The following is a 15,847-nucleotide window of genomic DNA, read 5'->3' as shown; positions in this document are numbered from 1 at the left end:
GTGACAGTGACTATGAGAAACCTTGGAGAGGACTGCATATGTGGTATATATATGATGTTTAAACTCAGGAAGTTCGTATTGTGAGGCACATGCACGAACAACTGTTTCACCGTGCTGCCCCAGTCGTTGATTGTTAAATGATAAATGGGTTACAGCTGTATAACGCTTTTCTACCTTCAAGGTACTCACAGCGTTTTGACACTATTTCCACATTCACACACTGATGGCGGGAGCTACCATGCAAGACCCTAACCGCAACCCATCTGGAGCAAGGGTGAAGTGTCTTGCTCAAGGACACGACAGACCGTGACGAGGGTCGTAGAAGGTGGGGATTGAACCAGGAACCCCCAGGGAGGCCACTCTCGCAACCGCTACGTTAAAAGTTGACAAATTGATTTCAACTCACTGAAAACTATTGGCAACCACAAATTGCACCCTTACTGTAATATACACACACCTCCATTGAAGCATGCAACCCTTACCTCTGACGTGACGCTGCAACGAGGAACATTTTGCAAGCCATGTTAAAGATTTACTTCACTGTTGCTAAATATTACAGGTGTCACGATGAATCAATATAGATTTATTCCCCTTAGATTCACCTACATCGATCTGTGCTTGGCCAGTTTGCCTTCAGAACGATACAGTAGGTATCGATCCAAGACCGTTTTGAAGGGGAATCGATCAATTTTAATCGATAGTGGAAGGGAAAAAAAATGGGATGAAGTTTAGCACTTTTAGGAGGTTTATTATATTTTTATTTATATGTATCTTATTTAAACTGTATTTAGCGGGCAAGTCTAATCTTAAAATGTTGGTTATTGTTGAGTTATTAAAAATGTGAGCAGAAAATACAAACCCCGTTCCCATATGAGTTGGGAAATTTTGTTAGATGTAAATATAAACGGAATACAATGATTTACAAATCTTTTTCAACCCATATTCAGTTGAATTCACTACAAAGACAACATACTTCAATCAATCAATCAATGTTTATTTATATAGCCCTAAATAACTAGTGTCTCAAAGGGCTGCACAAAACACAACACAAACCACAACGACATCCTCGGTAGAGCCCACATAAGGGCAAGGAAAACTCACACCCAGTGGGATGTCGGTGACAGTGACTATGAGAAACCTTGGAGAGGACCGCATATGTGGTATATATTTGATGTTCAAACTCAGGAAGTTCGTATTGTGAGGCACATGCACGAACAACTGTTTCACCGTGCTGCCCCAGTCGTTGATTGTTAAATGGTAAATGGGTTATACCTGTATAGCTTTTTTCTACCTTCAAGGTACTCAAAGCGCTTTGACACTATTTCCACATTCACACACTGATGGCGGGAGCTACCATGCAAGACCCTAACCGCAACCCATCTGGAGCAAGGGTGAAGTCTCTTGCTCAAGGACACGACAGACTGTGACAAGGTTGGTAGAAGGTGGGGATTGAACCAGGAACCCCCAGGGAGGCCAACACAGCCACTCTCGCAACCGCTACGTTAAAAGTTAACAAATTGATTTCAACTCACTGAAAACTATTGGCAACCACAAATTGCACCCTTACTGTAATATACACACACCTCCATTGAAGCATGCAACCCTTACCTCTGACGTGACGCTGCAACGAGGAACGTTTTGCAAGCCATGTTAAAGATTTACTTCACTGTTGCTAAATATTACAGGTGTCACGATGAATCAATATAGATTTATTCCCCTTAGATTCACCTACATCGATCCGTGCTTGGCCAGTTTGCCTCCAGAACGATAGAGTAGGTATCGATCCAAGACCGTTTTGAAGGGGAATCGACCCATATTCAGTTGAAAGCACTACAAAGACAACATATTTCAATCAATCAATCAATGTTTATTTATATAGCCCTAAGTCACTAGTGTCTCAAAGGGCTGCACAAAACACAACACAAACCACAACGACATCCTCGGTAGAGCCCACATAAGGGCAAGGAAAACACACCCAGTGGGATGTCGGTGATAGTGACTATCAATCAATCAATCAATGTTTACTTATATAGCCCTAAATCACTAGTGTCTCAAACTATGAGAAACCTTGGAGAGGACCGCATATGTGGTATATATTTGATGTTCAAACTCAGGACGTTCGTAATATGAGGCACATGCGCTAACCCCTGGTCCACCGTGCTGCCCCAGTTGTTGATAGTTAAATGGTAAATGGGTTATACCTGTATAGCTTTTTTCTACCTTCAAGGTACTCAAAGCGCTTTGACACTATTTCCACATTCACACACTGATGGCGGGAGCTACCATGCAAGACCCTAACCGCAACCCATCTGGAGCAAGGGTGAAGTGTCTTGCTCAAGGACACGACAGACCGTGACGAGGGTCGTAGAAGGTGGGGATTGAACCAGGAACCCCCAGGGAGGCCAACACGGCCACTCTCGCAACCGCTACGTTAAAAAGTTAACAAATTGATTTCAACTCACTGAAAACTATTGGCAACCCCAAATTGCACCTTTACTGTGATATACACACACCTCCATTGAAGCATGCAACCCTTACCTCTGACGTGACGCTGCAACGAGGAACATTTTGCAAGCCATGTTAAAGATTTACTTCACTGTTGCTAAATATTACAGGTGTCACGATGAATCAATATAGATTTATTCCCCTTAGATTCACCTACATCGATCTGTGCTTGGCCAGTTTGCCTTCAGAACGATACAGTAGGTATCGATCCAAGACCGTTTTGAAGGGGAATCCATCAATTTTAATCGATAGTGGAAGGGAAAAAAAATGGGATGAAGTTTAGCACTTTTAGGAGGTTTATTATATTTTTATTTATATCTATCTTATTTAAACTGTATTTAGCGGGCAAGTCTAATCTTAAAATGTTGGTTATTGTTGAGTTATTAAAAATGTGAGCAGAAAATACAAACCCCGTTCCCATATGAGTTGGGAAATTTTGTTAGATGTAAATATAAACGGAATACAATGATTTACAAATCTTTTTCAACCCATATTCAGTTGAATGCACTACAAAGACAACAGACTTCAATCAATCAATCAATCAATCAATCAATGTTTATTTATATAGCCCTAAATAACTAGTGTCTCAAAGGGCTGCACAAAACAACACAAACCACAACGACATCCTCGGTAGAGCCCACATAAGGGCAAGGAAAACTCACACCCAGTGGGATGTCGGTGACAGTGACTATGAGAAACCTTGGAGAGGACTGCATATGTGGTATATATTTGATGTTCAAACTCAGGAAGTTCGTATTGTGAGGCACATGCACGAACAACTGTTTCACCGTGCTGCCCCAGTCGTTGATTGTTAAATGGTAAATGGGTTATACCTGTATAGCTTTTTTCTACCTTCAAGGTACTCAAAGCGCTTTGACACTATTTCCACATTCACACACTGATGGCAGGAGCTACCATGCAAGACCCTAACCGCAACCCATCTGGAGCAAGGGTGAAGTGTCTTGCTCAAGGACACGACAGACCGTGACGAGGTTGGTAGAAGGTGGGCATTGAACTAGGAATCCCCAGAAGGCCAACACGGCCACTCTCGCAACCGCTACCTTAAAAAGTTAACAAATTGATTTCAACTCACTGAAAACTATTGGCAACCACAAATTGCACCCTTACTGTAATATACACACACCTCCATTGAAGCATGCAACCCTTACCTCTGACGTGACGCTGCAACGAGGAACGTTTTGCAAGCCATAGAAAAAAAAAATCTACACCAAATGCATGAAAAGCCAGTGACCGAAACCCAACCAAAAAACGGTCGTGCATGCAGCGTTGTTGTTGCTTCCAGACCAGCGAGAGGAACTAGTCGAGTGAGCAGGGAGTGTGAGAGAGGAGGAAGAGTGAAAGAAAGAGAGAGAGAGCTACGTTACCTTGTTGATGTGCCCTTCCTCACATCGCAGATGCTGCATTTAAAAGCCTCGGCTGTGTTCCTAAAGGTGCAGACGCTACAGTCCCAGTAGCCGTCGTCCGCGGTCTGTTTGGCTTGTCTTTTCGGCCTGGCGAAAACAACACGTTAGGGTCAGTTCAGGTTACAAAAAAATAACTGACACATTCCCTCACATTAAGGTTTTTTTTTTTGTTTTTTTGGAGCGTTAATCAAAGCTCCATGCACGCACGCGGCCACGCAAACGGGGTTTGTCCGAAATGATCGCATCGAGTCCGGCCAGGTGCATATGTGGTTTGGTAAAAATGTCCTAATCGCCCCCCCACCGGTGCACATCGGCTGCTAGCCTAGCAGGCGTCACGCATCGACGTCCGACAAAAAAAAAAAAAAAAAAAAAGAAGCGAGACGAAACAATGCCGAATTCGACACCGCGCCGCCGACAGCACTTCCTACGGGCGGAAGAAGCCTCCGGAGAACGCCAGGCGTATCCCGCGAAAAAAAATCCCTTTGTTAAGTGCCCGGGTTGGAGAAGCCGCCATAGTGACTGCACTATTCTAGCTAGCAAAGCGGGCGCCTGGGGAAGAAAAAAAAATGGGTGAAACGATCCCGGAGTGAAGGCGACCGCGTCCGGGGAAGAAGAAAAAACACATCGGGGCCGTGGCGTGCAAGGAGCGTGGAAGGGGGAGGAAAAAAAAGGCACCCCTCAACAGGCGGGCCGCATTACCTGGTCGGGCTCTTTTTGTCGCCCATGGTTGAACGGTAATCCGCGGGAATAAGGAAAAAGGGGGCCTCCTTTTTTTTTCTTTTTTTTTTTAATTGTCAGCGCGCTGGGATCCAGATCGAGCCGCTGCTGAGGCTGCTGGCAGACAGGCTCCACTCGGCGCTGGCTGGAGGCGCCGCAAGCAGGCTGACTGCACCGCACCACGTGGTGCGCGCTCGGCCAATCACGGAGCGAGGAGCTTTAAAAGTCTAATGGACGTTTTATGAGACGTTTTAATCATAATAATAATAAGTAACACCGGCGTGCTTGACAGGCTCGCGCCTCACCTCGCAAACACACGTAACAACACCGGCGTGATGAGATTGGAACCCAAAATCAGGAGAAATCGAGCATTTTTACCAATAAAAATAAATAAATTAAAGTGCATTTCAGGACACCAACACGCAAACATAATCAAATCCGGATGATCAATCAATCAATCAACGCTTACTTATACAGCCGAGTGTGAAGCGACCGGAATGAGAATCAGCACCTTCAAGTCCGGGTCCATGGTTCTCGCCCGGAAAAGGGTGGAATGCCATCTCCGGGTTGGGGAGGAGACCCTGCCCCAGGTGGAGGAGTTCAAGTACCTAGGAGTCTTGTTCACGAGTGGGGGAAGAGTGGATCGTGAGATCGACAGGCGGATCGGTGCGGCGTCTTCAGTAATGCGGACGTTGTACCGATCCGTTGTGGTGAAGAAGGAGCTGAGCCGGAAGGCAAAGCTCTCAATTTACCAGTCGATCTACGTTCCCATCCTCACCTATGGTCATGAGCTTTGGGTCATGACCGAAAGGATAAGATCACGGGTACAAGCGGCCGAAATGAGTTTCCTCCGCCGTGTGGCGGGGCTCTCCCTTAGAGATAGGGTGAGAAGCTCTGTCATCCGGGAGGAACTCAAAGTAAAGCCGCTGCTCCTTCACATCGAGAGGAGCCACATGAGGTGGTTCACGCATCTGGTCAGGATGCCACCCGAACGCCTCCCTAGGGAGGTTTTTAGGGCACGTCCAACCGGTAGGAGGCCACGGGGAAGACCCAGGACACGTTGGGAAGACTATGTCTCCCGGCTGGCCTGGGAACGGACGACAATATTGGGGGATGTGCATTAACGGCACTGTCTTTAGCGTCCTCTACAACCTGTCGTCACGTCCGCTTTTCCTACATAGAAATAGCGTGTCGACCCAGTCACATAATATATGCGACTTTTACACACACACGCACACAAGTGAATCCATGCATACTTGTTCAACAGCCATACAGGTCACACTGAGGGTGGCCGTATAAACAACTTTATCAATCTTAATAATAATAATAATGGATTAGATTTATATCGCGCTTTTCTATTGTTAGATACTCAAAGCGCTCACAGAGAAGTTGGAACCCATCATTCATTCACACCTGCTGGTGGTAAGCTACATCAGTAGCCACAGCTGCCCTGGGGTAGACTGACGGAAGCGTGGCTGACAGTCTGCGCCTACGGCCCCTCCGACCACCACCAATCATTCATTCATCATTCATTCACCAGTGTGAGTGGCACCGGGGCCAAGGGTGAAGTGTCCTGCCCAAGGACACAACGGCAGCGATTTGGATGTCAATAGGTGGGAAGCGAACCTGCAACCCTCAGGTTTCTGGCACGGCCGCTCTACCCACTACGCCATGCCGCCCCAAGGAACATATCTTACAAATATGCTCCACACTGTGAACCCACACCAAACAAGAAAAACAAACACATTTCGGGAGAACATCTGCACCGTAACACAACATAAACACAACAGAACAAATACCCAGAAACCCTTGCAGCACTAACTCTTCCGCGACGCTACAATATAGCCCCCCCAAGCAATAATTAATGTTTTACTCCTGCACTTTCTCTTGCTACTTCAAGGCTTGAATGTGTGATTAATTTGTTATTGGTATTTTATTTGCAAATTTATTATTAGCCTGTGGAAAAAGTTTATTTTGATATTTACCTCAGAGGGCTGCAAATAGAAAAGAGGCATTCAATTTGTATTTAAACTTTATTTGATATGCCATTGATATTTTTTTGTTATTAATATTATTATTTAAAACTCAATTCTACATGTCACTATAAAGTTATACAAGCCTTGCTTGTTCAATATTCAATGCAAAACTTGTTTGGGTCCTTATTAAAAGGTTAATTTGTTCAACCTTGGCCCGTGGCTTTGTTCAGTTTTAAATTTTGGCCCACTCTGTATTTGAGTTTGACACCTTATGCACTACCACATCCTCGGTAGGCCCACATAAGGGCAAGGAAAACTCACACCCAGTGGGACGTCGGTGACAATGATGACTATGAGAACCTTGGAGAGGAGGAAAGCAATGGATGTCGAGCGGGTCTAACATGATACTGTGAAAGTTCAATCCATAGTGGATCCAACACAGCCGCGAGAGTTCAGTCCAAAGCGGATCCAACGCAGCAGCGAGAGTCTAGTCCACAGCGGAGCCAGCAGGAAACCATCCCAAGCGGAGGCGGATCAGCAGCGCAGAGATGTCCCAAACCGATACACAGGCGAGCGGTCCATCCTGGGTCCCGACTCTGGACGAGCGGTCCATCCTGGGTCCAGACTCTGGACAGCCAGTACGTCATCCATGGCCATCAGACCGGACCCCCTCCACAAGGGAGAGTGGGACATAGGAGAAAAAGAAAAGAAACGGCAGATCAACTAGAGCAGGGGTCGGGAACCTTTTTGGCTGAGAGAGCCATGGAAGCCAAATATTTTAAAATGTATTTCCGTGAGAGCCATATAATGTTTTTTAAACACTGAATACAACTAAATGTGTGCATTTTTATGTAAAACCAACATTAGGGTATAACATGTATGTTATTCTTTTTAATAAAAAAAATTCTGAAGCTGACTAATAATGAATAAAATACTTCTTACCATTCTTGACTTCTTGAACAGGTGCGGTAGAACAGTCTTTTTCAACCACTGTGCCGTGAGATCCAGTCTGGTGTGCCGTGGGAGATGATCTAATTTCACCTATATGGGTTAAAAATATTTTTTGCAAACCAGTAATTACAGTCTGAAAATGATGTGGTGTTGTTGAGTGGTCGGTGCTGTCTAGAGCAAATTGCTTTGTAGATGTCGGAAACAGCGGGAGGCAGGGTGCAGGTAAAACAAAATGTGTCTAATGCTTAAAACATAAATAAAAAAAAGGTAAGTGCCCCTAAGAAAAGGCATTGAAGCTTAAGGAAGGCTATGCAGAGCAAAACTAAAAATGAACTGGCTACAAAGTCAACAAAAAAACAGAATGCTGGACGACAGCAAAGACTTACTGTAGAGCAAAGACAATGTACATCCGAACATATACATATATATACACAAACACACACATATATGTATAAAATATATATATATATATAAATATATACATAAATATATATGATATATATATATATATATATACTGTATATATATACACACATATCCATATATATATATATATATATATATATATATATATATATATATATATAAATAAAAATACAGTATATATAATTTTATTTTCTTGGCATTCATCCTCTTGATGAGCTTCAAGCACACATGTAAAGAGAAAAGCATTTCAGGTGACTATACCTCTTGAAGGTCATCAAGAGAATGCCAAAAGTGTGCAAAGCAGTAATCAGAGCAAAGGGTGGCTATTTTGAAGAAACTAGAATAGAAAACATGTTGTTAGTTATTTCACCCTTTTTTTTTTGTTAGGTACATAACTCCACATGTGTTCATTCATAGCTTTGATGCCTTCAGTGACAGTCTACAATGTAAATAGTCATGAAAATAAAGAAAATGCATTGAATGAGGTGTGTCCAAACCTTTTGGCCTGTACTGTGTATTACTGTAAAACAAAACTCAGTTGCCAGAATTTTGCCATTAAAAGTTTTAGCTTTTACAGTAATGTAAAAGCTTAAACTGTTATTGTTACAGTAAAAACAGTAGTACTGTGTTTCCAATTACATTTACAGTATATATCGTAAAAAGAACTGGGTAAATTTCATGGTAAATATTGGCAACTGACTGTCAGTTTAAAAAAAAATAAATGTACATATTTTTCTTACAGTGTACGTATGAAATATAACACAACAATAATGAGGCAATGTGTATTATATATTAATCACGAAATGCCCCTTAAATGAAAAAAAGTTTGACACCCCTGTTTTACATCATCACCATACGCCATCTATGTTCAAAATACTAAAACCTGGACTACTAAATGTCTGCTGTACTCTTCTCGTGTGCCAAGAGGAAATCCATAGACATAAAAGAATACAACTCTCAGGGATTTTTTTTTTTCGTTAGACATTTTATAGACATTCTGTGGAAATTTGAAAAGTTTCATAGTGTCAGTTTCAGAAGATCACGAAAGCAATACCACTACCTTTGAAACCTTTGATGACTCAACATGTGTTATATTCAAAAACAGGTCCAGGTTTGAGAAACCGTTTCACTGAAAAGGTTTATTTTGACAGAAAAGGTTCATTCTGTTACGGTAAATGTTTTAACTCAAACATTTTTTCCACCAAGTGCCACCTCAGACAACACTTGGCTCTCCAAGTACCACCACAATAACCAACATTAAAATGCAGTAGCCTAGTAGGCCCAAATATTCATTAAAAACAAGTCAGAGGTTCAATTTAACAAGTATGTTAAATATGTTTGGCCATTGTAACTTTACACACAGTTTGAATATCTATTTAAGAGATTATTTGGCGTACTGGGGCGGCATAGCTCGCTTGGTAGAGCGGCCCTGCCAGCAACTTGAGGGTTGCAGGTTCGATTCCCGCTTCCGCCATCCTAGTCACTGCCGTTGTGTCCTTGGGCAAGACACTTTACCCACCTGCTCCCAGTGCCACTCACACTGGTTTAAATGTAACTTAGATATTGGGTGTCACTATGTAAAGCGCTTTGAGTCACTAGAGAAAAGCGCTATATAAATATCATTCATTTCATTCATTTCATTACTGCTCGATGGAGCCTAATGGTACGCGAACTACAGGTCGAGAATCACCATTTAATCAAATATATGACGGCAGTGTTATTTTAAAAATATTCTCCAGACACAATTCAAAGACAATATATCCTATTGGAGTTTACAAATGTAGAACTAGGGAAAATAAAGACAAAATATATTACATATATAATTATTCCTAAAGTAAAAGAAAGTTGTTCATGTAATTTACCCGACTAGAACCTAATACTACTTTTGAAGAAAACAAATGAGGGATTTCCAATCACTGTTATGTTGGACTTGTTCTTAATATTGATACTGTTGTCGATATTATTCATTGAGTTCAAAGTTTAGGAAAAAAGTGTGGAATTTACGATACTTATTTTTAGTCCTTGACTTTACATCATAATCTTATTTGTAGCATGGAGAATTATATTTAATTTCTTCTACTTTTAAAATGTTAAAATTGTGAAAACTGTCATGATCCGCTGCCTGGTTTATGTTTTGTTCAGTTTGTTATAGCCCTAGTCTGTTAAATCACCAAAAACGATTCGCGGGCGTGGCCATCGCTGCTGCTCACTGCTCCCCTCACCTCCCAGGGGGTGATCAAAGGTGATGGGTCAAATGCAGAGAATAAGTTCGCCACACTTTAATTTTAATTTTTAATTTTTAAATGAGTCGTGTCAAAGTTGAGTTTTTCCAATTGAGTTATTTAATCACAGTTTTAGGAAATGTAACATTTTAAACGGTAATATTTTAATCGTTTTATCTTATCGGTAATCATTACAGTCCCGGTCTGGTTGCATAGTGAACCGTCTGCTAAGTGCATGTATTTTGTCATAAGGCAGATGTGCTCCGTCTGACTTTAAAAATGGCTTTAACATGCAACGAGGAGACAGGCCAAGAGTTTTCAGGGGTCGCTTTCATTGGGGAATCTCCTCAAACCGAGCTCTATGGAACATGACATAGCCGACTGCTGTGTTTACGCAGATGAATGCTTCCACTTGTCACTTGACTGGTTCAAGACTGCAGTGAGAGTCTGCAGACTTTTCTTTCATCAGTCTTTTGCAAAAAAAAAAAAAAAGAGACATTTTTTAATCACTCCCTTTACCCTCCTGGCTCTGTCAGGCTGCGTCATGGAATGTGTCGCCGCACCTCTTGCGAGCCTTCACTCTGCCCGAGTCAAGCCTCCTCGGTGGGGGCGTGAATCATGTCTGCTCATTAGCCGCTCTCCACGACTCCGGGTCCCATTGTGAATCCCGTTTTCAGTTTTGAGTGTATATCGGCGCTGTGATTACCGCCGCCTAGCTCATTGCACGATGCGTTAATTGAGCTTCATCAGGGTTGGCGACTGACAACCACAATTCAGTCGAAACAGCCTGAAACCTGTCTTACGGGTTGTGTAAAATACATTATAATACCAAAAGTAGTTGGCCACCTGCCTTGACTCACATATGGTAAATGGGTTATACTTGTATACCACTTTTCTACAAACCCTGTTTCCATATGAGTTGGGAATTTGTGTTAGATGTAAATATAAACGGAATACATCCATCCATCCATCATCTTCCGCTTATCCGAGGTCGGGTCGCGGGGGCAACAGCCTAAGCAGGGAAACCCAGACTTCCCTCTCCCCAGCCACTTCGTCTAGCTCTTCCCGGGGGATCCCAAGGCGTTCCCAGGCCAGCCGGGAGACATAGTCTTCCCAACGTGTCCTGGGTCTTCCCCGTGGCCTCATACCGTTTGGACGTGCCCTAAACACCTCCCTAGGGAGGCGTTCGGGTGGCATCCTGACCAGATGCGTGAACCACCTCATCTGGCTCCTCTCGATGTGGAGGAGCAGCGGCTTTACTTTGAGTTCTTCACGGATGGCAGAGCTTCTCACCCTATCTCTAAGGGAGAGCCCCGCCACACGGCGGAGGAAACTCATTTCGGCCGCTTGTACCCGTGATCTTATCCTTTCGGTCATGACCCAAAGCTCATGACCATAGGTGAGGATGGGAACGTAGATCGACCGGTAAATTGAGAGCTTTGCCTTCCGGCTCAGCTCCTTCTTCACCACAACGGATCGGTACAACGTCCGCATTACTGAAGACGCCGCACCGATCCGCCTGTCGATCTCACGATCCACTCTTCCCTCACTCGTGAACAAGACTCCTAGGTACTTGAACTCCTCCACTTGGGGCAGGGTCTCCTCCCCAACCCGGAGATGGCATTCCACCCTTTTCCGGGCGAGAACCATGGACTCGGACTTGGAGGTGCTGATTCTCATTCCGGTCACTTCACACTCGGCTGCGAACCGATCCAGTGAGAGCTGATGATCCCGGCCAGATGAAGCCATCAGGACTACATCATCTGCAAAAAGCAGAGACCTAATCCCGTGGCCACCAAACCGGATCCCCTCAACGCCTTGACTGCGCCTAGAAATTCTGTCCATAAAAGTTATAAACAGAATCGGTGACAAAGGACAGCCTTGGCGGAGTCCAACCCTCACTGGAAACGTGTCCGACTTACTGCCAGCAATGCGGACCAAGCTCTGGCACTGATCATACAGGGAGCGGACCGCCACAATAAGACAGTCCGATACCCCATACTCTCTGAGCACTCCCCACAGGACTTCCCGAGGGACACGGTCGAATGCCTTCTCCAAGTCCACAAAGCACATGTAGACTGGTTGGGCAAACTCCCATGCACCCTCAAGAACCCTGCCGAGAGTATAGAGCTGGTCCACAGTTCCACGACCAGGACGGAAACCACACTGTTCCTCCTGAATCCGAGGTTCGACTATCCAGTGTAGCCTCCTCTCCAGTACACCTGAATAAACCTTACCGGGAAGGCTGAGGAGTGTGATCCCACGATAGTTGGAACACACCCTCTGGTCCCCCTTCTTAAAGAGAGGAACCAACACCCTGGTCTGCCAATCCAGAGGTAGCGCCCCTGATGTCCACGGGGAATACAATGATTTGCAAATAATTTTCAACCCATATTCAGTTGAATATGCTACAAAGAAAACATATTTGATGTTCAAACTTTTTTGCAAATAATCATTAACTTGAGAATTTGATGCCAGCAACACGTGACAAAGAAGTTGGGAAAGGTTGCAATAAATACTGATAAAGTTGAGGAATAGTCATCAAACACTTATATGGAACATCCCACAGGTCTGCAGGGTAATTGGGAACAGTTGGGTGCCATGATTGGGTATAAAAGCAGCTTCCCAAAAAATGCTCAGTCTTTCACAAGAAAGGATGGGGCGAGGTACACCCCTTTGTCCACAACTGCGTGAGCAAATAGTTAAACAGTTTAAGAACAACGTTTTGCAAAGTGCAATTGCAAGAAATTTAGGGATTTCAACATCTACGGTCCATAATATCATCAAAAGCCCAGCGATGAGGTGGCGACTTGTCCAGGGTGTACCCCGCTTTCCGCCCGATTGTAGCTGAGATAGGCACCAGCGCCCCCCACGACCCTAAAAAGGAATAAGCGGTAGAAAATGGATGGATGGAATATCATCAAAAGGTTCAGAGAATCTGGAGAGATCACTCCACGTAAGCGGCATGGCCGGAAACCAACATTGAATGACCGTGACTTTCGATCCCTCAGATGGCACTGTATTAAAAACCAACATCAATCTCTAAAGGATATCACCACATGGGCTCAGGAACACTTCAGAAAACCATTGTTACTAAATACAGTTCGTCGATACACCTGTTAGTTTAAGTTAAAGCTACATCAAACAAGAATGGGAAAGAATTCCACCCTCAAAGCTTCAACTAACAGTTTCCTCAGTTCCCAAAACGTTTATTGAGTGTTGTTAAAAGAAAAGGTGATGTAACACAGTGGTGAACATGCCCTTTCCCAACTACTTTGGCACGTGTTGCAGCCATGATATTCGAAGTTAATTATTATTTGCAAAAAAAAAAAAAGTTTATGAGTTTGAACATCAAATATCTTATCTTTGTAGTGCATTCAACTGAATATGGGTTGAAACCGATTTGCAAATCATTGTATTCTGTTTATATTTACATCTAACCCAATTTCCCAACTCATATGGAAACAAGGTTTCTACCATCAAGGTACTCAAAGCGCTTTGACACTATTTTCACATTCACACACTGATGGCGGTACCTGCCATGCAAGACCCTAACCACGAAACATCAGGAGCAAGAGTGAAGTGTCTTGCTCAAGGACACAACGGACGTGACGAAGTTGGTAGAAGGTGGGGATTGACCCAGGAACCCTCAGGTTGCTGGCACGGCCACTCTCCCAACCACGCCACGCCGAAGTGCCATCTCATTCCTAACCCATAGGGTTCAATCTTATGTTGGTCCAACTTTTGCAGCTATTACAGCTTCAACTCTTCTAGGAAGGCTGTCCACAAGGTTGCCGTGTGTGTGTATAGGAATTTTCCCCCATTCTTCCAAAAGCGCATTGGTGAGGTCACACACTGATGTTGGTCGAGAAGGCCTGGCTCTCAGTCTTTGTTCTAATTCTACTTCTGTTTCTCAAGACTGGAGAAATTGATCAGGCGGGGGGCCGGCTCTACGATTGGAATAAAACTGGACTCACTGGTGACGGTGGCAGAGAAGAGGACTGTGGAAAAACTAGTGAGCATCATGGGTAATGCCAGTCACCCTCTGTATACCGTTATCAGTAGCCAGAGGAGCTTGTTCAGTGCTAGACTGCTTCATCCCAGGTGCAGGACTAACAGACTCAAAAACTCCCTTGTCCCACACGCCATCAGACTGTACAACTCCTCTCTGGGGGCGAGGGGGTTACGTGGATGACGGGGAATGCAAAACAATAAAATATACCCCCATTATTTATTATTTACTTTTTTAAATTATATCTCAATTCTGTACACTGCTGCGGGAATTCTTATTTAACACAACAGAACAAGTACCCAGAACCCCTTGCAGCACTAACTCTTCCGGGAAACTTCCAGCAAACTGACCAATAATTAACGTTTTATTCATGCATTTTCTCTTGCTACTTCAAGGCTTGAATGGTTGGTTCATTCATTATTGTTATTTTATTTTCAAATGTATTATTAGCCTGTGGATTTTTTTTAAATATTTACCTCAGAAGATTGCAAATAGAAAAAAAGGCATAACATTTTTATTTAAATTTTATTTGATATGCCATTGATATTTTTTCAGTTATTATTATTATTATTTGAAACTGGATTTTGCATGTCACCAAAGTTATATAAGCCTTGCTTGTTCAATATTTAATGAAAAACTTGTTTGGGTCCCTAATGAAAGGTTAATTTGTTTCAACCTTGGCCCGCGGCTTGGTTCCGTTTAAAATTTTGGCCCACTCTGTATTTGAGTTTGACACCCTTGACTTAGATGCAGCTGATCGGCCATGAAAACCCATTTCATGAAGCTCTCTGCGTACTGTACGTGGGCTAATTGGAAGGTCACATGAAGTTTGGAGCTGTGTAGGAACTGACTGTGCAGAAAACCAGCAACTTTTTCGCACTGTGCGCTTCAGCATCTGCTGACCCCTCTCTGTCAGTTTACGTAGACTACCACTTGGTGGCTGAGTTGCTGTTGTTCCCAAATTCTTCCATTTTCTCACACTAAAGCCGACAGTTGACTTTGGATTATTTAGGACCGAGGACATTTCCCGACTGGATTTGTTGCGCAGGTGGCATCCTGTGACAGTTCCACGCTGGAAACCACTGAGCTCCTGAGAGAGGACCATTCTTTCCCACATTTTTGTAGAAACAGTCTCCATGCCTAAGTGCTTGATTATATACACCTGATCATTTGGATGGGTGGCCAAATACTTTTGGCAATATAGTGTAATACCTCCAGTAAGTGTTTTTGACCAAGATTTACAGCAATCTAACAAGCAGCCTGTTTCTTTGTTTGTTTTTTCTGTCCTTTGCCTTCTGTTGCATCAGGCTGATTGATCCATTGGCGCAACGTGGTTGACAAACATATTACAGGCATTGTTTACTGAGAATAGTTGAGGGAATAGAACCCTCAAGCATCCCTAATTAACTCAGCCGTGAAACAGGGATCTTTCATCACTTTGAGAGGATTTTGGAAAACAAACAGTTGGAGCTCATTCATTATTTCTGAGAAGCGAGGGTGGCGAAAACGCTTCTGTAAAAGCAACCATTCAAGTGGACAGTTCTGGTGCTCGGAGGCTAAAAAGCGAGCCCGAAAGAAGAAAACAAACAAGGAACGGTCAGGTTGGTGGTTTAC

At 43.5% G+C, this 15,847-nt stretch overlaps 1 protein-coding gene and 1 long non-coding RNA gene across 3 annotated transcripts in view; both read right to left on the bottom strand.

Moving 5' to 3' along the window:
• rybpb (RING1 and YY1 binding protein b) overlaps positions 1-4,823 on the bottom strand; it is an 84,535-nt gene extending 79,712 nt beyond the window's left edge. The window contains exons 1-2 of one of the 2 annotated variants that reach the window (XM_061874762.1): positions 4,629-4,823; positions 3,891-4,016 (exon numbers count right to left, since the gene is read on the bottom strand). In XM_061874762.1, the coding sequence (XP_061730746.1) occupies positions 3,891-4,016; positions 4,629-4,654 (152 nt within the window). In that variant the 5' untranslated portion in view covers positions 4,655-4,823. Of the gene's footprint in view, positions 1-3,674; positions 3,748-3,890; positions 4,017-4,628 lie in introns of those variants that run through there. The other variant, XM_061874763.1, reaches the window with a different exon arrangement.
• A 1,914-nt stretch (positions 4,824-6,737) lies between these two features.
• Positions 6,738-15,847, bottom strand: part of LOC133535671 (uncharacterized) — a 29,794-nt gene continuing 20,684 nt past the window's right edge. The window contains exons 3-4 of the long non-coding RNA XR_009802285.1: positions 7,565-7,663; positions 6,738-7,292 (exon numbers count right to left, since the gene is read on the bottom strand). This is a non-coding gene — a long non-coding RNA (uncharacterized LOC133535671). The remainder of the gene's footprint in view (positions 7,293-7,564; positions 7,664-15,847) is intronic.

Source organism: Nerophis ophidion, linkage group LG16 (assembly GCF_033978795.1).
Source record: "Nerophis ophidion isolate RoL-2023_Sa linkage group LG16, RoL_Noph_v1.0, whole genome shotgun sequence".
Taxonomy (NCBI): domain Eukaryota; kingdom Metazoa; phylum Chordata; class Actinopteri; order Syngnathiformes; family Syngnathidae; genus Nerophis; species Nerophis ophidion.
Note: the sequence above shows the minus strand (reverse complement) of the source record. Positions and strands in the feature narration are given on the sequence as shown.